This window comes from Ips typographus, linkage group LG11 (genome assembly GCF_016097725.1).
Source record: "Ips typographus isolate SLU linkage group LG11, UJ_Ityp_2.0, whole genome shotgun sequence".
Taxonomy (NCBI): Eukaryota; Metazoa; Arthropoda; class Insecta; order Coleoptera; family Curculionidae; genus Ips; species Ips typographus.
In genome coordinates this window covers 10,677,161-10,700,522 of record NC_138432.1, presented here as the reverse complement: position 1 = coordinate 10,700,522, position 23,362 = coordinate 10,677,161, and the positions used below count along the sequence as shown (strand labels likewise).

Genomic DNA, 23,362 nt, shown 5'->3' with positions numbered 1-23,362 from the left:
TGAGGTTATGTTTATCCTAGAAGCCGCAACATATAGAGTATTTAAAAGCCCTTACAACGTTGCCGTTGACTAGAAAAATATTCTAGTGGTGTCTTGGAAAATTAAAGAGCAATTTAGCCAGCTCGGTTGTAATTAATTTCCGGCGTCCCTTATCTGACCGAGCACGTCTAATTCAGTTTTAAGTAACTGCCCTACCTGACCTAACATTCCGAGGCTATTCCGAATAAGCCGGGATTAACTTCGTGTCTGTCATTTTTCTTACAAACTTTCATTATTACCACTTTTATAATAATAATTAAGCTTACTGAACCACCCTTGATCCAATCAAAAACCGTCCTTTCATCTTCTCTACAAAGGACATGTTACACATTCTTCCCGAGGGATAAACTTGGGAGTATCAAGCCAGAAATTTCGTACCTTATAAATATTTATAGGAGTTGGAAAAGGGACAAAGGTTCGTAAGTTACCCTAGGATGAGTAAAATTTTAGAGCTGGTTAATCATAAAAGTTGTTACTCGAGTGGTTTAATACAAAAGACTATTTTCCTTATAGCGAAAATGCGTTGCTTTGTTGCCACATGTCTCGTATTGACTGCAGTTTGATGAATAAACTTCCGTTTTCAGTGCATAACTTTAAATAATGGAAACTGGACAATGCTTGAGCTTTGCAAATTTAATTAATAGGGACGTTGCAGAAACCCTGTCGCTACAAATAGGGCTGCAAACAATGCAACAGCTGCTCTGTGTCTTTAGTAATTCGAGTGTAAACTGTCTGACAGATGACCCTAAAATGGATGATCCAGTTTCATCGCTGACAAATGACGTTTTTCGTGCCTTTAAAAAGTATTTTGGTTTCATACTACTTGTATTAATGTAAAAATTGCAAAACTTGGAATCTTAATCAGAACTCACTAGTGATCATACGATAGTTTGGCAACTACTTTACTGTCTTTTTCCTCGTCCTGGCAACTGAATTGAAGTAAAGGACATAAATTAGTAAGATCATTAATACAAAACGGGTTAGCAGAAAAGTTAGGAAAAGAAAACGCGATAAGTTGGCGTTGGCCTTTTTGCCCAGGCCAACGGATATAAATGACGTATTATCGTGTAGGAAAAGAACACGGGAAGAAAGATATTTTAAGCGAAAATTTGTCTTCTTTAAGACTGATTGAGATACTGTCCCGGATTAGTAAAGTTAATTTGGTTTTTCTTTGTCTTGACATTGCTTTTACAGCCCCAGGAGGTTGAAAAATGTATGGCTCTTTAAGACAAATATCACCTGTTTTCTTCAGGTGTCACGTTTTAGATGAGTTTATTACACGCCTCGAGTTTTCCAGACAAATAAATATCGAGGTTCCATCCATTTTCCTTAAAAGAGACGAAAAATAGGTCCCTAAAGTATAACAATTACCAAATCAAAAGCAATTAATCTACAAGTTGGGAATACATCAGATTAACAGTTAAAGTGTATTACCATGGTATTTAGTCAAACGTGAACTCCGTTAATTACCGATTCCAATCTAATTTAATTGTAATCAGTCCTGCAGGGTAATTGGTATAACGATCATATCAGAATATCGACCAAATGTGTCCACGTTTAGTTCTCTAACACAATTTCAGGAGAGAAACTTAGAATATTGTTAGAGGTGGTGTTTGTATCGACGAGCTTTAGGAATGCTGCCTGCAGTCATTAATCATGCTAACATTGTAGAATTGAATCGACAACCATATTTAACAGTTTAGTAGGCTAAAAAATTGTTAATTGAATTTTAACATTAAAATTATAAAACTCTCTGCCTAAATCGCTTTGACACTAGCACGACAATTAATTAGGACAAACACAACAAATATGTTTGTTAGTAAAACTGATTAACCTCTACCACCATTATAATTTATTGTCACGCAACTATTTTGCGGTGATTAACAGGGCGACGTTCTCACGTTTGAAAAATTAGTAAAACTGCCTTATTGAACATTTTTTCCCCGAAGACAAAAGACCGCCCTGACCTAGTTTAGGAAACAGAATGCAAAATGGGAGGCCGTGCATCACGGATATTCACATTAAGGTACGTGCTCGGGCTTAATAAATTCTTACCAGATGGTGTTGGTGGGCAGAATGTAGGTCACCTTGTAGTCTCAATCCGAAATGAAACCAAAAATAACTTTTTAACGTTACATCAGTTTGATTTTTAAGTTTTTTTTGTGCTAAACTTCCGTACACAAGCGCAAAAAAAGTGATTTAAAGTAGTTTGTGGTGTTGTGCGTGACTGGAAAAGCGTTTATTACCCGCCAACACGGAATACCTGTGACCTGACATATTACTAAATCAATGACCACACTCATCAACTGTTACTCCTCAATTAGTATTAATGTAAACCAGTAATTTACTGACAATTGTGACATTAGTGACAGATGTCACGTAGTTTTGGGAGGGTAATTTAGTTAAGCAGTCACGTGACCCCGGTCAAAAAACTATCATAAATCTCAGAAAGACGTCTTGTACCGAAAACTGCGTTAAACTGTAATTCTTGCAAATTCTAGGCAAACTTTGACACTTTTGACATTAGTGACAGATGTCACGTTGTTTTGGGAGGGTAATTCAGTTAGGCAGTCACGTGACCCTTGTCAAAAAAACTATCATAAATATCAGAAAGACGTCTTGTTTCAAAAACTGTGTTTTTGCAAATTCTAGGCAATTTTTGACAGTTTTGACATTAGTGACAGATGTCACGTAGTATATGGAAGTTAATTTAGTTAGGCAGTCACGTGACCCTTGACAAAAAACTATCATAAATCTCAGAAACATGTTTTGTTTCGAAAACTGTAAAAACATTTTTCTAAACCTTGATTTTTGCTTTTGAGCAGACAGTCAGGAACAAAATTGCTTGTCAAACCCACTTGGAGTGAGAAAATGACTGTTTTAAGCACATTTTTGGAATCCTCATTAAATTTTCAATCCAATAACCTCAAAAAACACTACAAAAATTGGTACAGTCAGGAAGAAAATCGATAAAATACCGGTCAAATTTTCCGGGTAAAGTAAAATATTTACTAAGATAATAAATTAGAAAACTCATATCCCTCATCGCTATGTAACTGTGCGCGTAACATAATGCGGATTTACGAAAGGAAAAATTTCCCATTAATTGCAAATATGTCCCGAAAGAGAGGGCGTCGAAATTTAACAGGGAATAAATGTCTGGAAACTTGCCAAACCGCACGTCAAACCAGTTTAATCACAATCATCAAGGTGAAAAAAGGGCTATAAATTTTCACAAGCAAAAAACTGGTTTTCTCTTTGTTTAGGGTGATTTTCCACTCAGTTTCCTTGTGTCTTTGGTGACTTTGCTTCTCAACCTGGTTTAGTCGAGTTGGCTTTTTGCCCAAAAACAAAAACTTTATGTTTCTTAGAACTGGAGCCTTAGATTGCCACTTTTTTCCAAGCTAGTTTTATTGGAGTTGCGTTAGTTATTTATGTCCGATTTCGCCCCCAAAACTCTGCTATTCACTCTTTTTTGATATAAACCTGTTTTTCAGCTCAGTTGTAATTATACTACATCTGAAAGGTTTAATTTTCCTGGTTTTACTGATACAATCTGAAAACTTTAATCAACGTGTGCTGGCTCTAATTGTACTACGAAATACAGCTTTCTGGAGGTATAAAACGTGATTTCTAGTTAAAGCTTCAGGCACATTTATATTCACAAAGCTGGATGAAATATCTTAGCCGGACTGGGAAATGACCTGGCCTGGAATAAATGGCCGGCCTTGGGGTTGTAATCAGTCGGGTATAAATTGCAAGGCTGCTACGAACATACACTTGAACTTATCGAGGTCAAACAAATCGATATTTGGGCCCTTTTTATATATTAAACCAGCAAAATGGCTCCAAAACCGGATAATAAATTCGCAAATAAACAACATAAATGCAGTTTATCATTATTTTATTGCATTAATTGTCACATTTCCAAGTTATTAGTAAATAATGAGGAGATTGAATTGTTGAAATGCAAATTTCATATTAAACCGACCCTGGCAAATTTAATTAATTTCTGGAAGGTTTAGGATGAAAACTATTGTTGTGAGGTGTTTAGTAATATTAAGAAAAAAACATGTCAAGTTTAAAATATTGAGTGGCCTTTCTAGCTTAGAGTTTTGCCATTTTTGTCCAGCTGTAATCCCAACAATCTGATTCTCGGTATATAAAAGTGTATATACACATTTCCTCGTTTAATTTCATAAAACGAAACATTTTTGCAATTTTTCGTCGGTTCATTTTTCAAACACCGACTCATTCATTTAGGTTAGGTGACATGTTAATTTCAAGTTTTGCAAGGCCCCGAATTGCAAACAATGGGTCGTTTTTACTGGACGTTTGTCTCTACCAAAATTTGAATTATTTACCGCTGTAAAACTGGTAAAATTTACAGTTTTTCAGTAACTTTCAACTAGTTTTATCATGGATGATTTCAAAATAGTATAAAAACGTAAATTTTAAATTTGAAAATGACCTGAGAGAAGTATAACTTAAAAAGGTTTTGTAACCTTGAATTTGAAAAAAAAAAATTCAATTATACAAATAATTAAATAAACCTAAAGCAAAGCAATAAAATATCCAGTCAGGAAAAATATACTCAAATCACGAGACCGTTTTAGAATTTCAGGAAACCGTTTCAAAAAGGCAGAAAGTTTGTTTTACGTGAAATTGCAAAAATTTTAATTAAAATACTTCAACTTGCTGAATTTATGGCTCAAGAATAAGTTAATTAAGGGAATATGTTTGAATTTGTGAGGAAAACCGTTTAAAAAAAGTTTTTCAATGTAAAACTTTTCTTCCTAGAAATTTTCCATTAATTTTCAGTTCTACGAAACACTACGTTGGTTTCTTCTTAAAAAATGATTAGTGTCTCATTAAAACATCAGCTCTGAAGTGAAAATAAAGGCATTGTACTCTCTTAAAGCCGAAGACGCCATTTTCGAACTAATTGGAATGCACCTGCCAACAAAGTAGGTGGTAAAAGGGATTATTTACGCTAGACGAGCCCTTCCGCGCCCTTTTGTGAGCCGACAAGGGATTTTCGGTGGATGAAGTCAGGATTCTTGGTTGGCAGGCGCAAATTCCATCGTTTAATTAATTTTCTTTTTGTTTTTTTACCACCTTACACCTGTTAATATTAAAGTGATAAGGGATGCGAGTTCGCAAACTTAAAACCACTCAAATGTAGGAATTTACGTTAAACTAGAATTAGGGTATTCAATAAAAGGGAAGAAACGCACATTCCTTTTAAACCCCTCCATTCGTTTTTCCCTACAAATAGAAGATAAACACACGTTTCAAACAAACAATATTCCAACTAAAGGGTTTAGGGTCACATCTGCGAAACTGGAAACCAAAATGCCCATATGAAACATAAATCATTTCAATGTCACAATTTAGTTCAAAATAACGGTTTTTCCATCTGTCGGTCAAAAGTTAAACTTTCTTGCGGTTTATACAACCCTTTTTTGAATATGATTGATGTCACCTAATTCCTCACAAAGGGACTTTATCAAGTAAAAACTCCCCGAGTAACTTACTACATTTTCATGATCGGAAACTTGGCCCGACATGTGCCACATTTCTGGATAGTTTCCATTCTCTGACAAATCCCCGACGTAAACTTTTCCTCCAACTGTCGCAAGATTTAGTTTTAGCGAGGCAACTTTCCACGTGTTTCTGGACAAATACTGGATGTTGCAATCTATGTGACTATTATCTTGATGTATGTTGAAAGTTGGGAAACAATTTTGCTTGGGTTTTCCTCCGACTAGTTTTGAATAGGAGAATAAACTATTTTTATGGTTGGTCATTTGTTTTTAAAATTCTAAAAGGAATATAAAAGGTGAAGGTATTCAGAAAGTAGCTTTACTTCCTTTTTACAACTTACAAAGTGGATTTTGTGTTTTTTTTTGCATTATTATTTCGTAGAAGAGAATTTTCCAAATGTTGTCTAAATTAAATTGAAAAAAGTTGATTTATGAATTTTATCATATAATTTAAATACCATGCAATCAAGAAAGTTTATTGTTTTGGAATTGAAGATTTTTTTTGCCAAAATTACACTTTTTGCAAAAATGGCATTTTTTCAATTTTTGCATGATTGTAACTATTTTATTTGAACTCTTATAAATTTTACTAACACGCCATTAGAAAGACGAGAAGATAAAAAATACTACAAAATGAGTCAAAATTTGCCTCTCTAGCTCTTCATGTTACCGAGATATTCATATTCAAAAAGTAGTAAAAAATAACACTAAATATTACCATCAATATTTTTGAAAAATGAAAAGTTTTAAAGTGCTTTTTTTGTACTTATTTTACTTAATTTAACTTTTGACCTTACTCATAATTATTACACAGAATATAAAACCGTTCAATTAATTTCTAATGAATGTCACAACAAAAACGTTTTCCAGGATTGCATTAAACTTAATTGGAGCCTTGTAAAATAACCCTTGACGTTTGATTTGGTAGGTGCTTAACCAAAAACCATTGTATTGAAAACGCCAACGTTAATCCGGGGTTTTATGTCACTCGTTAACCTTTTTGGCGCTTGCTGTTGTTGTAATTACTTCCATATATTTACGACCAGGTTAGAGCCTCTATATTATTAGAGATAGCCGTTTCCGATAGGCCTGAACGCACTATCAAGTTTGCAAATTATCGAGTTAATGGAGTTGGAAAGCTTGATAACTCCCAACTAGTTTGATATTTATGACTGTGTGGAGGAACTTGATGTTTGTGTTTCGCGTTACCTTTTGCTAATTAGAATTTCAAATACCTCACGATTTATGTGGTTCGATATCGGGGAAATTTTTAGGCGTGCAAATTAGAGTTAATAAACTACTTCAATATTGAGTTAAATTAAATTGTAAAGACTGAACGAAGAGGGGTTCGTAATTAAATTTGCCAGTCTGGTTGGTTCGGTTACCATAAGCCATTTCGCTCTAAACTTCAACTCTTCCCTAACAATGGAAACTTGGGAAACGAAGTAAGCATTTACTCAATTTAATAGAGAAACAGTAGTGCCATGTCCATTGTTATAACCACAAAGCCACTTCAAGGCAAACATAACAAAGGGGTCTGCGTAAATATTGTTGTTTGTAGACTCAATTTACCAACGTTTGGGTTACATGAGGCCTGTATTATATCAAATTTTGATGGGCCGGAGGCTGTGTGGTTTGGAATTGTGGCATTTGTGCAAAAAAAACACTTAATGTCATGATCGTTAAGCAAAATCGATCGACAAAGTTTCTAGATAGATTCAAGCCATTATTTGTCCCAGAAAATCCATGAAAAGTCCATTTAGAACTCTTCCAACTTCCACAATAAAACCAGACTTACTGCAAAATCCAATATACTAGCCAGGGCAGCAATTTAAAAATAAATACCACTACACTTTGAAAATTTAAATTGAATTCGCACAAATCAATAACTGAATGTAGCGAATTTCATACATCATATGAATCCAAAATGGTTTTCATTTTACAAACCCATATTTAATGGATATTTTTCCAGATAAATGTGACGATTTTCAGTATTCACTAATTTACGACCTGAGGCTTATAATGGTTTTAGTTCAATATTTCCGCGGATATTCCTAAAATTGAATAATCACATTATCAGTTTTTTTTGGCTTCAAAAATACGTGAAACTTGAACAATTTCAGTTTCAACTTAATCCATTATTCAGTTTTATGCATATAAATCAAAACAGGGGTCTTACCTCTCATCCATTTCGTAATAATGTCTCAATTCCTGAAAAACTACATAACACGTTACGCCATCTCATGAAAAATTCATTGTAGGTTTTGAAACAAGATCTCAAATTCAGTTTTACAAAGCAAATATAGAGGGGGAATTTAATAATCTCAGAGGCGACACAAATATGACCATATTACCATGTGATCGTGTATAATCTTGGATAGGATTTTATGGACTGTTCCAGCATAAAAGCTAAACGAGATTGATTCGATCGAAACGCCTAATACCGTCATAAACTCGGTTATTAAATTCCGCCGGTATAAAAATACGCATTTTTAGCCTTCCATTATTATTGAAAAGTTATGGGTTTTACACTAATAAAGCTAGTGGTTTCGATTCACTAGACATATAAAATAAATTAAAAATAATATTGTTTTTCTGTGTCAATCCCTAAAGTCAATTTCGTCTGAAACCTTTATTTTGAATGAAAATATAGGGACTAACACTAGTTCCTCCTTTTTGGACCTTTTTATTGCATCGTATCCCATAAATTTATTATTTCCCTTGGGTAATATTGATTTATATGACCAATAAGAGCCCATAGTTCTGCTTTATATAGCTTCGATTTAATAAAAACTAAAATGTCTGTTACACTAAAAATGTAACATTATAGTATGATTTTTAAATAAACTTTTTGTTCAGAGTAGACAAATCACACTTTTGCTACACTACGAAGAAAAACCATTTAAAAAACGTTTCTTATCAGATTTTCTACATCATTTTCCCGGGATTAAAAGTTCATGATTGATGGCCTCAAACAGAAAACGAGATGACATTAAATGTGCAAGTTTCAATTCGAAGACGTGATTTGAATTTAGATGGAACTGCAAGCTTTCCTATAATTCCCGCCTACATTCCTGAAATAGGCAACATCTCAATGAAACTGAATTACCCTCCCCGAACGACTCTGATGCCATTATAAAAGTCGAATTCATTTCGAGTTTCATCTCTAATTTGAATGCATTTCGTGTGGAATTATGTAAATAAGTTACTTTTATTATGCTGAAAACGTTTAAAAATGTATTGTTGGATACTAGGAACGTTACGAACCTGGAAATTGCGCTGTCAAGTAGCAAAATAACAGATCAGTAATTGAGAAAGTTGGGCAAAAGTGTTGAGGATGACTGTTTTAAAAATGTAGTAATTCAAATCTATTAAGAATCTGAATATACGTCACTGAAAGTCCATTTTTGCTTTTCAACCTAATTTACACCACAATGTTTTTTTAAAGTTTAATTTAGTATGCAATTCGGAGCAAAAATGAAATTAATAACACAAAATCTAATTAAATTAAGTGTACCAATGCATAGACACAAAAAAGTGCAGTCCAATTAAAATTCAGCCCGGTTTCCAGTATTTGCTTAATAAAATTAAATAGTCCTTTTAGGATTAAGGCAAATTTTCAGAAATTAAACCGAAGCTGAGTCAATGTTAACATTACCACTTTAATCGTAAAATTCAAGGGAAATTAATGTAAATTTCTAGTTGGAGGAAAGGAAAACTCAATCAATGATCGAGGGACAAAAATACGTTAATGAAAAGTAATCAATCAGTTAACACCTGATGTAAAAAAGGGTAAATATAAAGGGAAAGCTGATTAAAACCTTCAGGTTGTATTGTTTGCCAAGGCATTGACGAAAAGCAAATTTAACAAATTAATAGCTCTACAATAAGGTCGTTTCTGTTTAAAATGTCATAATTAACGAAATTTTCTTAATTTGTCTTTCAGGTTCGGTTAATAGAGGACTGTTTTAATTACCCTAAGATGGCGTTGCTTTTGAATGGAATTTTCTGCTCAAATAATATTATGTAATTCCCAGAAACTCTCAATCTGTTGCTTTATTATATTTGACAGCCCATTTCCATTTAACTTTTACCTCCATTTTCCATTAGGTACGCATATCAATTTTAAAATTGAAAGCAATCAATTTCCTTTTCAAAGGTTGAAAGTTGTTTACCTTGTCTCGGGCTTTTGTTTAGAATGTTACCACAGGACATTCCTGGCGCAGATTGCTGGACTGATAGAAAGCTGATCTTTTGCAAAGACTTCAAATATTCAAAAAGATATAATAGACAGGAAAGTAGCCCAAACCACATACAGGCACGTATAAGTGTGTAAATACGTTTTATCTCTTGTGTGTGTGTGTGTGGAAAAAGAAGTTTACGTGCAAGATAACCGGGGATGATTGATGAGGTTTGCATCTTATACGCTGGATTAAGATTGGGGATGTTTGGAGGAAAATTGGCCGAAATGTAGGTCAGGCGATTTCAGACCAACGAGGGATGGGAGTTTTATAACAATGTATGTTTAATTTGCATTATTGTGTTAAATCCACTAGAAAAATAAAAGAGTTATCGATAACTTAGTGGATAAAAAAACTAATTTAAACACTGGATTTGTAATGTAAAAAAGCTAGTGATTACAAGTAAAACCCGAACAGGTCTTTGTCCGTGTAAACAATGGAGGCGACAGAGAAAAGCCTAAATGGAACTGAACTCTTGAAATATTTATTCGGAGGAACGGAGAGAACTGGCAACAAAAGCCGCTTTGAAATTCGTAATCTGTTTGATCCACGCCTACATACCGCAAAGTCTTTATTTCAGGTACAATGCAACTGGGCTAGATAATAATGTGCAACGTTGCATCAACGTATATTAAAATTTCGGTTTGAACGTTTGAAAAATGAAACTTCTTGCAAAGTAATCCAGCTTCGCGTAGTTATATAGAGCCTCTATCCAAATAACTAGTCAGTTTTAGCTGACTAAGGCTCAGCAATTTCATCAGGTTACAACCGAAACTCAGCCTTTTTTGAGGCACGTATGGGATTCAATTAAAAATGAAACTGCCAGGTTAACAAAAGTTTCCCAACTGGCCGTAAAATATATAACAAGACAAAAACTTTGCCACTCTATATTTTAAAGCAGGAGCGCCCTTTTTTACGAGGGTTTTACTAAATTTAGTAGGTTTTTAGATTTTATTACATTTCTCAACGTAATTTGTTAAGGTAATGAGTTTAATCACGTTAGGCAACAAGCTATTATAGTTGTAATTTCATGACAAATTTCAAAGTTCCTTCTAGTCCATCTACTTGGATTTGGCTTAAAGTAAACACATTTTGGATAGTGCTAGCTGTCTCTAAACTTTTAATAACCACTATTATTTCAGACAAAAGTCAATATTCTGATCAAATATTTATGGAATTTGATCATCCGCATATTCAAACAACGTTCTCCGATAACATCCGCATCAATCCGGTTAGGCAATTTTCGAAACTTGCATGATTTGCACTGGCAAAAGGAAATTCGAATTTCCCCTTTCTGGTTGCTGCAACACGAGGACCGTGCTCGTTCTCGTGTAACATCCAATCAAAGCAAATTACTCGATAACAGAGAAAAGCAATGTCCTGCTCTTGCAACGATTTGTGATTGGGAAAGCTCTTAGTGTTTTGGTCGAACACGTACAAAGTCATGATTTCGAACACTTTGCTGATATTTTCCTTGTCGATTTAGTGGTTTTCTTTAATCGCGAAGCTTTTAGGAACATTGCCAGACTCCGGTGAGTAAATGTTTGCTTAACGAAACTCCGATTTACTTACCATTGCAAAAGGGGCGACAAAATGTGCTAAAGATACTAGTAACAAAAACAAATAGACAAAAGTAATAAAGCCCTACGTATAACCTACTTATCTGGATATCATCAGATAACCCTCCCGATTCGCTGCCGTCTGCTTTGTTATTATCATTCACGTGACCGAGAAACGGCCTTATCGATTCGTTTGTTGAAAAGGCCAATGGAATTAATGAAAAACAAGGACGACGTATTTTTATGGTAAACGACGAGATGTTTCAATATTCCAGAGCTTTCAACTTTTTATTTGGTGAAGCATCAACAAAAACGTTACAAGTCTTTTTATAATTATAATAAAAGGGCAAACATGTGAGGTTAGTTATTTGCAGTCCAATCGAGATAAGGGCCTCAGCCAGAAACTAATGAATAAAAATACGCCAAATGAAATCGCTACCTCGCGTACTAATCAATATTGTAGTAACCAAGTTTAATAATATAACGAGAATTGTATGATTGATTAAATTGCTTGGAAACTAAATTGAACTGCACTTTTCACCTATAGGAAAGCTGAAAACGAGAGATATTGGTAACAATTACTATTATAAAAGTAAAAATTAATGCAGATACAATTTCATGTCTTATTCCATTTTCTTTACCAGTCATGCAAATGCTATTCCATTTATGGATTACAGCTAATTTGGTAGTACAATTACATAAAAATAACACAGTAATTTGAACGGTAATATTAGGTAACTATTTTCATAATTTCTTTAGTGTTTTTTTGGGACATTATTAATATCGTCCTCTATCTGGTCGGCTTTTTTAAAAGTATTTTTCCTGTCATTATCTAAAATTAATAGGAAGTAAGATACTGAAGGCGGCATTCTAAATTCAGCGGGCAATAAATATACAGAAAGGGGGACCTGGAATATTATGGAAAGTCCACACTTTTTATGCAAATGGTCGCGAAATTTATGTCCGAAGGGTAAATAGGGACGGCCTAAAAGCCGTTAGCTAAATTATAAAATATTTGAGGCCAAGAACGGATTTCTTGCAAGCTTTATATGACCCTTTTCGGATAATTTATGTCTGGGTGGTATTGATTATTTTTGGGTTTGGCGCAGTCTAAAAACCCTCGGATTAAAACCGATTAAAACCTGAAAGAAGCGAGCAGGAATTCAAATAGAATTGTGTTCTAGACCGACTTTTTCGTGCCAAATAAAGTGGAGATATGTGAGTGCCTTGTTGACCTACATTCAAGACTTTTCATGCAGATCTTTATCGTTCCTTGTTGCCCATAAACATCCTGAACTGTCTAGTACGAGTTCAAATCCCTCAGCAAGTTCATCTGTCATATAGAACGAATAGAAGGAAACTACTGCCCCAGCATAGCGAAATGACAAATCACTTGGGGGAATCAGAGACTAAATGATACAACATCTTTCTAGGTCAAGTCGAATTTATGGTTTTCAGCACTATAATATTGAGAGTTTTAAGTGCCAACTAATGTTTTCCCCTTTAATGGATCTGTTTGTTTCACCAGACTGAGAAAATAATTGAGTTGATGTTGGAACAGTCTTCGGATTTAACCCAATTAAGGCTTTATAAATCTTTTGGAAATCTGATAATTCCCACCCTAATTACACTACTATTCAATTGAAAGTTTTACTTATTAGAATTGACAATACAGGGTCCAGCTTCTCTAATATTTAACAAGTTCGAATAGATTAAAACTTCTCGCCAATACATAATAAACGAAGTTTATTTTGGTGTGGAGTATTAAGCAAACGGAAAAACTTGGTGAGAACTGGAACGTATAAACCCAACTGTTCACTAAAAGTTTTCCATGAAAATCTAATAAACCGAATCTGAAAACTTCTGCTCTATTTATTAAAAGTATAAATGTGGAGTCCCGAAAAAACTAAATTGATTTTTACCATTATTTTGAAAGATTCGTACATAAACCACAAGGGAATCAAGAAGAATTCCAGGTTTACGATCCCCGACAAATCCAAAGCCAGGAACAAATCCAAGTCATAAGACTTTTTGTTTTGCTGTTTCAATTTACTGCAAAAGTTAGTTGCAACTTCACAAACATTTTCACTTAAGATAAATTTAATCTGGCTGCAACCAACAATACAGTCTTTTTGTATTCGTAAAAACTTTCCACGTGACACAATTTTAAAGTTTCCTTTCTAAAAGGTGAATGCACAACAATAGGAAAGTTTTTGCCTATTTTACACGTATTTCACCTGTTTGGAGTATTAAATAATGCTTTCTGGAAAAGGGGGAATTTGCGATCTCTAGTACCCCCCATTCTTTCAATTTTTTTGACAAGTGAAAAATTTTAAAGTGTTTTTTTTGTGCTTATTTCACTTAATTTAAGGTTTTCTTCTACTAATATGCCCTTTGCTGTGCAATGGAACCCTTATAGAGCAAAATAAAAATTTGCCAAAATTGCACTTTTGACAAAAATTGAATTTTTTGACTTTTTGAAAAATCGTAGCTCTTTTATTTAGATTCGCAGGAAATTCGTTCCTACGCCATTCGGAAAAGCATAAAAAATACTACAAAATGAGTTAAAAATGGCCTCTCTAGCTCCTCATGTTCCCGAGATATTGAATTTCAAAAAGTACCTAAAAAACCTCTCTAGTACCCCCCCATTCTTTCAATTTTTTTGAAAAGTAAAAAATTTTAAAGTGCTTTTTTTGTGCTTATTTCACTTAATTTAAGGTTTTTTTGTATAAATATGCCCTTTGCTGTGCATTGGAACCCTTATGGAGCAAAAAAAAAAATTGAAAATTTTGACAAAAAATGGCATTTTTCGAATTTTTGAAAGGTTCAAAGTGGTTATTTCCCTTAATTTGAGGTCCTTTGGTATAAATATATCCTTTGCTGTGCATTAGAACCCTTATGGAGCAAAATAAAAATTTGCCAAAATTGCACTTTTGACAAAAATTGAATTTTTTGACTTTTTGAAAAATCGTAGCTCTTTTATTTAGATTCGCAGGAAATTCGTTCCTACGCCATTCGAAAAAGCATAAAAAATACTACAAAATGAGTTAAAAATGGCCTCTCTAGCTCCTCATGTTCCCGAGATATTGAATTTCAAAAAGTACCTAAAAAACCTCTCTAGTCTCGGGAATTTGGTTACCGTTTCTATAAACAGTTTTAAATAGTCTATTAAAGGACCTAAACTGTCTAAGGGCTGATTGCACCAACTTCTTAAAAATGTCACAATGAAATTAGAAAAATCCTTACGAAAGGATTTTTAAAGGTCAGTCCGTTTATTTTCATCATTCTGGATTAGCATAGCATAACTTTTAACTAATTGAAGCACTAAAACTTGAATAATCCAGGGTTAAATTAACTTTTCTGTTGTTATTTAATTATAAGTAATTAATTAACTAAGCCTGATTAATTGAACTAGAAACTGATGAATACTATGCAAAGTGTTTCTAGGTCAAAATCAAGTCTGAAAAAAATACATTGAATGCAAAAAAAGGCATAAATTAGAGTGAAGCTTTTTCATATAGCTGGGGCACAGCTATATTACTAGTCAGCTATAGCCGACACCATGTCGTGCTGATGGGGTTCATGCGACGCAACGGCGACGACGACGTCCTTTTAATTATATGCTAATGGAGTTTGTTTTCTATTTGCCAACCCCGTAAATGAAATGTACAAAAGTGATCAACATACCTTGTGACATGAAAGTATATTTTTGATAGGAGGTTTCACCTTATGCTGTGACGAGTGATGGCAAATATTGCCCATTCCGACACGCCACTGTACACTGTCACTGCACACTATGGGTGTGTATCAACAAAACCATTCAACCAAACCAAAAATTCTACCGAGAACCGCAACCTGAGTGGAACACGCATTAAAATACAAAATAATAATAACAAATACCACGTTATCTGCTTATGACGACACTATTATGATTCAGTTTGTTAATAGGGAACGTTCAAGTTTATCGTGCATCGGTAGCTTCATATGACCTCACTTGATTGGTCATTTACTGTCACCTGATTGTTTAAACCTGTTCATAACGACCCAGTGTTTAGTGCATCAAACTGTGGATCAATACTAGTGAGTATCTTCTTGATTTTGGTCATCAAATGTTTTGATTGATCTGCATCAATCTTCTTAAAAGAGCAAAAAATCTGCACCAAAACGTCAACAAAATCAACTTTTAAGTACCTAATGGCGGATTGCAACGACGTAATTAAGGGTACCCTAAGGTTCACCTAGGCTAAGTTGTGATTTGACTGTGACAGATCACGTGCAAAATGTCATAGTCAAATTAAAACCTAGTCTAGGTTACCCTTAAATATGTCGGTGCAATCGGCCCTAAATGTACTTTCGAAACAGTTGCTGCTCAGGAGAAGCTTCAAATGTATTTTGTTATTTGAAGTCAAAATTTGAAGCAACCAATATCAGTCAACAGCCACTGAAAGATGATGTAACTCACAAAAAATAGATTTTCTTATCAATCTGATGAAGTCTTCCTAAAGGAGTTATTGTTAATATACTATTATTGAATTGACCTGGAGAAACTGAAAATTATGACAAAAACCATCAAAAAATAACTCTGGATATTATTATTACAATCTAAAGATACTAAAACCACCTGCAAGTTTTAAATATCCATAATAATGCTAAAAATATAGAAAACATTTACAAAACAATTAAGTTTTCTTTTACCTAAAACTGAAAACTATGTGAACAAACTTCAAATGAGCTTTAATGCCACAAATCTTAAATTGTCCTCGGAGGCAGCTAAAAATAATAAAAACCTGAAAATATCTTTATCTGAACCAAAAAAACCTTCTGAGAGAAACAGTCTTCTGAAATACTTGCAATTACTATACCTGGTGAAGAAGCACCAAGTCAATTTAGAGTGCAAAATAGTGAATAAACTTTATAAACTACCTAAAACTAACACAAATTTAAATAATACAATCAAAACTTACTCTTTTGACTTGGAAATGTTCAGCACGTAGAGTTTCCTGGATCTCCTGATCCGGTCTGGAAGATGGTTGAGCGACCGAGTTTCGGAAATTGTCCAAGACACCCTTGAACGTGATTTTCCTCATGACTGTCAAAGTTTTCTACTTATTTTGCAATAATTAAAAATCTTATTAGAAACACAACCGGTTGGAATAAAGCATTTTTTTTTAGTTTTTAAAAAAAATTGCGCGCGATTAATTACTGATTTTGTCCCAACACCAAAAAGGCTTTATTGTTGGTTTTGGATCGAACGCGAAGTCTGGATGAGTCGAACCATCCGGGACACTTTTCCGATGTACAGTATCCCTCAGGAAAATCGGGAAAATCCTGGATTCAGCAGAATATGCCAGCGAACTAATCCACGACCAACCCGAGCACCTTGTATCGCAGTCTGTCCCACTCACTTTGAATCCTGTAGGCGTAGTACGTACGTCGACACTTACGCTTACTGCAACTATTCTGCGCTAAAGGCGGTCAACAACGACGCAAGATAACGTTCACACAAGCTGGATAGGTTTGAATACTCACAAAAATTTACAAATTCATCAGGAAATATAAAGGAAAACTAGTCTCAAAGTCCGAAATGCGATAAAGCGAGGGCGGACATACGCGTGGAAAACCGCTGGAGAAGAAAACACGTCAGGAGATCAATACGGACGTAAAAAACACAACACATGTTGCTTTTGGCGCATTCAACGCACTTTCTTTTCACTTTATCTTTCTTTATCTTACTCACTACTAAACATACGTGTATGACGAAGACAAGTGTAGCAAAGCTGGTTCTGGATTGGTTCTGAGAATATGGAAAAAATGCCAACAGCTGATTAGTCGGAATGTGATTATAGGTTATTTTTTTTGTGGATGTCATCAAAAACGAGTAACCTAACCTAACAATTTTGTAGTATTTTTAAATAATAATTATTATCTAAGGTAATTAATTAGGATTCAAATGGTTTTAAACGCTTTAGTTCGCGGTTTGACCCTGGTTTACTACCAGAAAAGACAAGGATTTGTTCAATTCTGGTAAGTACTCTTTTGTAGTAAAATGGTTTGGCACTAGACTACAATTAATAAATAGGGACATTTTAAAAGAGTTTCAAGGTACCATTTTGTTATGTTAATTCCCTAAGTTACACTATTAATTTTTCAACCCAGAAAGTGCTATTTATGGTTTTGTAGGGGCCCAGAAGTAGTTTTTAAAACCTCAGTAGAACCTCTGTGAAGGAATAATTTTTTTTTCATAGTTCTATTAGTCCTATATTATCATAATCAGACATATATGAAGAAAAAGCTTTGAAATTACCTTGAAATTAGATTTAAGTGTATTTAATCACATTGCTTATCAAATTCTTACTGATTAAAAAAAAGATATATATTTATATAGAATCAATATTAGTTTTATGTTAGTGCATTAGGTATTTTAGGTTTGATTACTGTAAATTTATATGTTTGGTATTGAAGCACCAGATTTCACTGGCCACTATGGTTATATTGGCTAGCCCTCAAAATTCAAAGAAATTGCTATAAAAAAACTTGTTGAATGTTCCCTAACAAAACCAGAAAACATCCTGTATATAACGGAAAAAAAACTAATTTGAGACAGTGTTTTTTTGTAGTAAATATGGAACAGCATTCACCGCAAGCCTCACCCTATTCTCAGCGAAAAATCCGATCGACACGAAAAGTTTCATGGCCCTGCCTGTCACGCCTCTGGATCACTTAGCCCAACGCCCTGACGATATGAAAACCAAAATGGAATTGATGATTATGAAGATACAGGGTGACGTTTGTAAAGCCTTGGAGAGCGAGGACGTTGTCAAGTTTAAGGTGGACAGATGGGAGCGGCAAGAAGGGGGTGGTGGTGTTACTTGCGTCTTGCAGAATGGAAAGGTCTATCTCATTAGAAATGTGTTTTATTACTTTGTCTACCCTTTTAATATTTCAATCCGGAAAATTACTTAAGAACTTTTTGACTCTTTTTCTAGGTGTTCGAAAAAGCTGGTGTAAACATTTCTGTGGTGCAAGGAGAACTACCGCCAAGCGCAGTGGCTCAAATGCGTTCGAGAGGCAAAAAATTTGGCCAAGGCAAACTACCTTTTTTTGCTGCAGGTGTCAGTGCCGTAATCCACCCCGTCAACCCCATGATTCCCACTATCCATTTTAATTACAGATACTTTGAGGTGAGTTTGACTGAATTACCGACATTTTGAAGGTCAAAACGGTTGAAAATAGACAACTGACAGGTTCAAGACGCCCACGAGGTCCAGTGGTGGTTCGGGGGCGGTACCGATCTCACTCCCTACTATTTGAACGCCGCCGACTGTATACACTTCCACACGACACTGAAAGAGGCTTGTGACAAACATGACAAATCGTATTATCCGAAATTTAAGAAATGGTGCGATGACTATTTTCATATAGTTCATAGAGGGGAGCGGAGAGGGGTAGGGGGAATTTTTTTCGACGATTTGGACACGCCCAGTCAAGACGATTGCTTCCAATTTGTAACAGATTGCGCCAAGGCTGTTATTCCTTCTTACATTCCTTTAGGTACTGTTTTACCATTATTAAGAATAACTTACCAAATTTCCAAAACAACTTCCTACTGCTGCTTTTTTTTACAGTAAAACGACACAAACAAGCTAGCTACACTAAAGTGGAAAGGGAATGGCAATTGTTAAGACGCGGAAGATACGTCGAATTCAATCTAATATATGACAGGGGAACCAAATTTGGCTTGTACACTCCTGGCGCTAGATACGAAAGTATTCTAATGTCTTTGCCTTTATACGCGGTAAGTTCTTTTCAAATGACAGTTACTCACGTGACAAAGTATCTTAAAAGTAAAAACACAATTTGCTGGCGTTGAAAAACAGTAACGTAAATATGATATGATAAAGAAATGGGAGTATATGCATCAACCAGCCAAAGACTCACCTGAAGAAGCTCTCCTTGAGGTCCTGAGGAATCCCAAAGATTGGGTTGATGTGACAACTTCAGACTAAATTGACATTTAATAAGTAAAAGGGTAAATGGTGGAGTAAAAGTGTAATTTCTTGTGTTTAAAAAAAAAGAAAAACAAAGATATATTACATTTTAAATTGCTTAAATACTAAAGTGTTTCATTCACGTTTTACCTTTCAACAACATTAAAGCCAATTCTTCTGTATCATTCACGTCCATTTCAGCACTCAGATCAGGCAGTTTCTTCATCTTTTTAGGTTTCTCCTCTGTCAGGTTTGAGGACTTCCGTTTTTTCCTGTACAAAAATGTCCATTACCCAAGGATTTAAGTGTAAAAACCAACTTACTTTTTGCTTAGCTTGTCCACTTTTGTTGCTGAAATTTCATTACTGTTCGGTTCGTCCTCCTCGTTGTCACTCTTTTTGCCGTAGATTTTATCAGGATCAGGCAGCCATGATAAATCGGGACCTTCATCTAATTCACTTTCCTCAAACTCATCCTCTTCCTGCTTTTTCAAGGCTTTCAGCTTCCGTTTTTCTTCCTTGTGCTTTGCCTTCACTTTTGCCTTAAACATTTGCTTGTCAAAAGCATCCTCCTCTCTGAGCACCAATTTGGACTTCTCAATATCTGAAAATTAGTTTAAAAAATAGCACCAAGTTAAATTTAGTAAATGAAATGATTTACCAATTCCTCCCTCGTCTTCATTTTCGTACTGCTTGGCCAATTCTGAGCGTTTTTCCTTGCCTTGCTCGATTACTTCACCTTCCTCATCAAAAACGATTTTTTTGTTGGGTACAATTTTCTTTTTTAGGAGTTTTTTAACGGCGGCCGCTTTGGATACCACTTTCTTCTTCCTTGAACTCTCCAAAGGATTCAAATTACCAATATTGGCCGGCATTTCAATGTCGTGGTTTCTCCTTTTGCTTTGCAGGAAATCTTCTTCATTGTCACTGTCAGACAAGTCAAATTTTTGGCTTGAAGGTTTAGAAAACTTCACTCCATGAACATCATCATCTTCAGGGTCAGACTTGTCCAACTTTTGATTGTCATTATCAAAATAAGTCTTTTTATTTATTTTAAGGCCTCCAAGTCCAGGTGGTTGTCCGCTACCATCACCCCAATTTCCGTTCTTCTTCATTCGGTTTAGGAACCGAATTTTAGGCGGAACAGTCAACCCTAAACTTTTCGAAAAAGCGTCAAAATCCATAGCTTGAAGGTTGAAAACATCCTTGTGTTTCATAAAACATATAGCGCGGGCGTAATGACTGACCGCCCTTTGGGCAGTGTCTTTCAATGTGGAATCCTTAGCCAAAAAAGCTTCAATTTTCCGTACAGGGTTTTGCAGTTTGATGGGGTTAATACTAAAAATTAACATTTCTGAGATTGAACTAAAATAAGGTTGGAAGCACTAACTCAATTTTTTCTGTCGGGATTTTTTTTTCTTCCAAGTTTTCAACCATTTTAAGCTCGCTGGGGGTTAGTAAAAGAAGGCTTTCGCCCCCTTTATAATATCGGGCAGTTCTACCAACCCTACAATAATAGTTTTAATTATCGCAGTGTTAAACTGGTAAGTTAAATCACATTATCAACAAATTAATAATACTAGAGTATGTTTTCAAGTGTTAACCTGTGTATGTAAGTTTCAACATCCTCAGGACAATCAGCTTGAACTACCCAGTGTACTTCAGGAAAATCAAGCCCCCTAGCGGCCAAATCAGTAGCAAACAGCACCGCCGATTGTTTTCTGCAGAACTCTTCGTAAATTTTCATCCGTCTCAACTGATGCAACGTTCCGTATAATGGTAGCAGCGACAGTCCCGGTCTAAGCCTATCAAATTGACGTTAAAACAAAATTTGGCTGAATGGCCAGTGTGAAACTTACTTGCAGAAAATCTCGTAAAAATACTTGACTTGCTTACAAGTGGAGAAGAAAATTATGATTTTACTCTTTTTATGAGTGGTTATGAAGCTCCAAAGTATTGACAGTTTGTCCTCCAACTTGCACACTACATATTTTTGTTGTAACTCTTTAGGGGTTGTCATTTCATTTACACTTACATAGGAAGGGTCTTTTAAGCTTAACCTGGAATGTTGTAACTCTGTAAGTTTATGCTGATCATAAAAAAGTTAACTGGCAACTTACCTGGCTAGATCTTGGACTGATTTAGTTTGAGTGGCCGAAAAAAGCAAGGTTTGTCTGTTAGGTGGTAGATTAGCAATGATAGCATTCATGGTTTCCTTAAAACCCATATCCAAACATCTATCAGCCTCATCCAAAACCAAAATTTTCATAGTAACACAATCAAACAAAGGATTCTCGTCCATATGTTGCAACAACCGTCCAGGTGTACAAATTATAATGTTACACTGATCCATGCGTTTCCTTTCAAATTTAAGATCTTTACCGCCGATAATCAAACCGGCAGAAAAATCATGGTATTTCCCAATTTTACGCAACGTTTCGAATATCTGGTAGGCTAATTCTCTAGTAGGGGTGATTACTAAAGCCCCTACGCCATCAATTCGAGTCCATTGCTCGCGATATAAACGCTCAATGATCGGGATTAGAAAGGCCAACGTTTTTCCTGAACCCGTTTGTGCCGCGCCCAAAATGTCTTTATCCTGCAAAGCTAAAGGAATGCTGGCCTTTTGAATGTCAGTCATTTTAGTGTATTTGGATTCTTTTAATCCCTTGATGGTTTTGTGACTTAAGGGGAGATTTTCAAATGTTGTGACAGTTGTTAAATCAATCTGAAATGGGTAAAAGTTCATTTTTAGACTTTGGGACCAAATTTTATTTTTAGTATTTTAAGCAAATTTGGAACTTAGGTGAGCAACTGAAAATTTAATTGAATTTGTATGTTACAAAACAAAAAAGAGCAATAATATGGACTTGGCCACTCAAATTCAATATGAGGGGTTTTCCTAGGAAGATTTAATTGCCAAGTTTGGAACACCAGCTTTTTGTATTCTAATGGGGGTTTGCAACTGAAAATGTTGTGAAATTTGAATGTTACAAAAGAAAAAAGAGCAATAAGAAGGCAACTCAAATTCATTTCAAATTTATCCAATTTAGTAGTCCAAAATTAGGAATAAGGGGGTTTCTAGGGAAAAAATGCAGTGTATTGTATGTTGACATATATTTTTTAACTATTTAAGGTCACATCAGAGGATGAGTTTCAGGAAGTCAACTAGGGCAGTCAAGCTGACTTGATCATCAAGTTTCTTGAATAAATCTTCTAGACAGGACAGGTGAGTCTCATACTGACTCAAATTTAGTATGGAGATTTCTGACACCTACAAGTTCTTCCAGACTCTGATGAAGCAAACAAAGTAAATTTTACAGATGGTATGGCTGAACTAAAGCCATCAATTTCAGGCCAAAGCCACACACATCACCTACAGAAAATGTTTACTGAATATCTTTGCCTGATCGTTACTACTACAGTTTACACTATAAAAATCACTTACCTTATCGTATTGCGAGACCAGTTTTTCAATTACGACCTTCTCAGGGTCTCCGGTTTTCCTTTTGTTGGTGAAAACTTTAACTTTGGACTTTTTCTTGGGCTGCCTGTTGAACTGTTGTTTCTTGTCTTTTACCATTGTTTCTGCTGTTAATATCGTTCACTATGGCAGAAAATTATAAGTTAATACAGGTGGATTCAAACATTTAAACCAATGGGGCCTAGTTATAATAGAAATGCAAATTTAATAAGTCCTGTTTGTACTTCAACTAGAGGAAAAGTAAAACGTGAAAATATTGGGTTAAGTTTTTAACAGAGGAGCCCAGTGAAGTTTAGTTGACATTTACATGCCTGTGATGTATCTTTATAGATGGCGCTAAAATAACAATTTACTAATTTACCTAAATTTATTTATAATTTTCATTAAACTTTAGTATTAGTGGCCTAAAAAAAATATTTTTTTACGTTCCATGGAGCGAGCAGAGCTTTTTTGACGTCACACTGCTGTAATTTGACAATTGGTCAAATGAAAGTTTTGCCAAATTA

At 34.9% G+C, this 23,362-nt stretch overlaps 3 protein-coding genes across 4 annotated transcripts in view; 1 reads left to right on the top strand and 2 right to left on the bottom strand.

The window, feature by feature from the left end:
• The window catches only part of Tomosyn (syntaxin-binding protein tomosyn), a 34,727-nt gene extending 17,629 nt beyond the window's left edge, over positions 1–17,098 (bottom strand). The window contains 1 exon segment of the mRNA XM_081990064.1: positions 16,350–17,098. Coding sequence (XP_081846190.1) covers positions 16,350–16,472 — 123 coding nt within the window. The 5' untranslated portion in view covers positions 16,473–17,098.
• Coprox (oxygen-dependent coproporphyrinogen-III oxidase) lies at positions 15,335–19,503 on the top strand. 2 transcript variants are annotated; one of them, XM_081990091.1, is made up of 6 exons: positions 15,335–15,465; positions 18,003–18,276; positions 18,372–18,566; positions 18,630–18,936; positions 19,011–19,180; positions 19,287–19,503. In XM_081990091.1, exons 2-6 carry the CDS (start codon positions 18,076–18,078, stop codon positions 19,389–19,391), a joined length of 978 nt encoding a protein of 325 aa, XP_081846217.1. In that variant the 5' UTR covers positions 15,335–15,465; positions 18,003–18,075; the 3' UTR covers positions 19,392–19,503. The 2 variants fall into 2 exon arrangements, with proteins under 2 accessions (XP_081846217.1, XP_081846216.1); XM_081990090.1 differs by lacking the exon at positions 15,335–15,465 and adding an exon at positions 17,207–17,409.
• LOC145735930 (putative ATP-dependent RNA helicase DDX10) lies at positions 19,420–23,150 on the bottom strand. The gene is made up of 8 exons (XM_081990069.1): positions 22,821–23,150; positions 21,493–22,100; positions 21,232–21,432; positions 20,977–21,177; positions 20,763–20,879; positions 20,034–20,710; positions 19,697–19,976; positions 19,420–19,645 (listed from the first exon to the last, which is right to left on the bottom strand). Exons 1-8 carry the CDS (start codon positions 22,953–22,955, stop codon positions 19,513–19,515), a joined length of 2,352 nt encoding a protein of 783 aa, XP_081846195.1. The 5' UTR covers positions 22,956–23,150; the 3' UTR covers positions 19,420–19,512.
• Between the last annotated feature and the right edge of the window lie 212 nt (positions 23,151–23,362).